Source organism: Poecilia latipinna, unplaced genomic scaffold (genome assembly GCF_001443285.1).
Source record: "Poecilia latipinna isolate Pla-1442-1.1 unplaced genomic scaffold, P_latipinna-1.0 Scaffold13811, whole genome shotgun sequence".
NCBI lineage: Eukaryota > Metazoa > Chordata > Actinopteri > Cyprinodontiformes > Poeciliidae > Poecilia > Poecilia latipinna.
In genome coordinates this window covers 1-422 of record NW_015126427.1, presented here as the reverse complement: position 1 = coordinate 422, position 422 = coordinate 1, and the positions used below count along the sequence as shown (strand labels likewise).

Sequence of the window (422 nt, the reverse complement as noted above, 5' to 3'; positions counted from 1 at the left end):
CCCTCAGCAACCTCAGACCCCCCAGGATCTTCAACTTAAGAGCCCCCAGCAACCTCAGATCCCTTACCCTCATCCACCTCAGATTCCCCAGGAACGTCAACTTCAGAGCCCCCAGCAACCTCAGATCCCTTACCCTCAGCAACCTCAGAATCTTAACTTTCAGCAACCTCAGATCCTTTACCCTCAGCAACCTCAGAACCCCCAGGAACGTCAACTTCAGAGCCCCCAGCAACCTCAGATCCCTTACCCTCAGCAACCTCAGATCCCTTACCCTCAGCAACCTCAGAATCTTTACCCTCAGCAACCTCAGATCCCCCAGGATCGTCAACTTAAGAGCCCCCAGCAACCTCAGATCCCTTACCCTCAGCAACCTCAGAACCCCCAGGAACGTCAACTTCAGAGCCCCCAGCAACCTCAGATCC

At 54.7% G+C, this 422-nt stretch overlaps 1 protein-coding gene across 1 annotated transcript; it reads left to right on the top strand.

The window, feature by feature from the left end:
- Window positions 1–4: 4 nt before the first annotated feature.
- Window positions 5–419, top strand: LOC106944521 (gamma-gliadin-like; the record flags this gene model as incomplete). The annotated part of the gene is made up of 1 exon (XM_015027558.1): window positions 5–419. A coding segment is annotated over one exon (415 nt), but the record flags the coding sequence as incomplete, so codon positions are not given.
- Window positions 420–422: the final 3 nt, after the last annotated feature.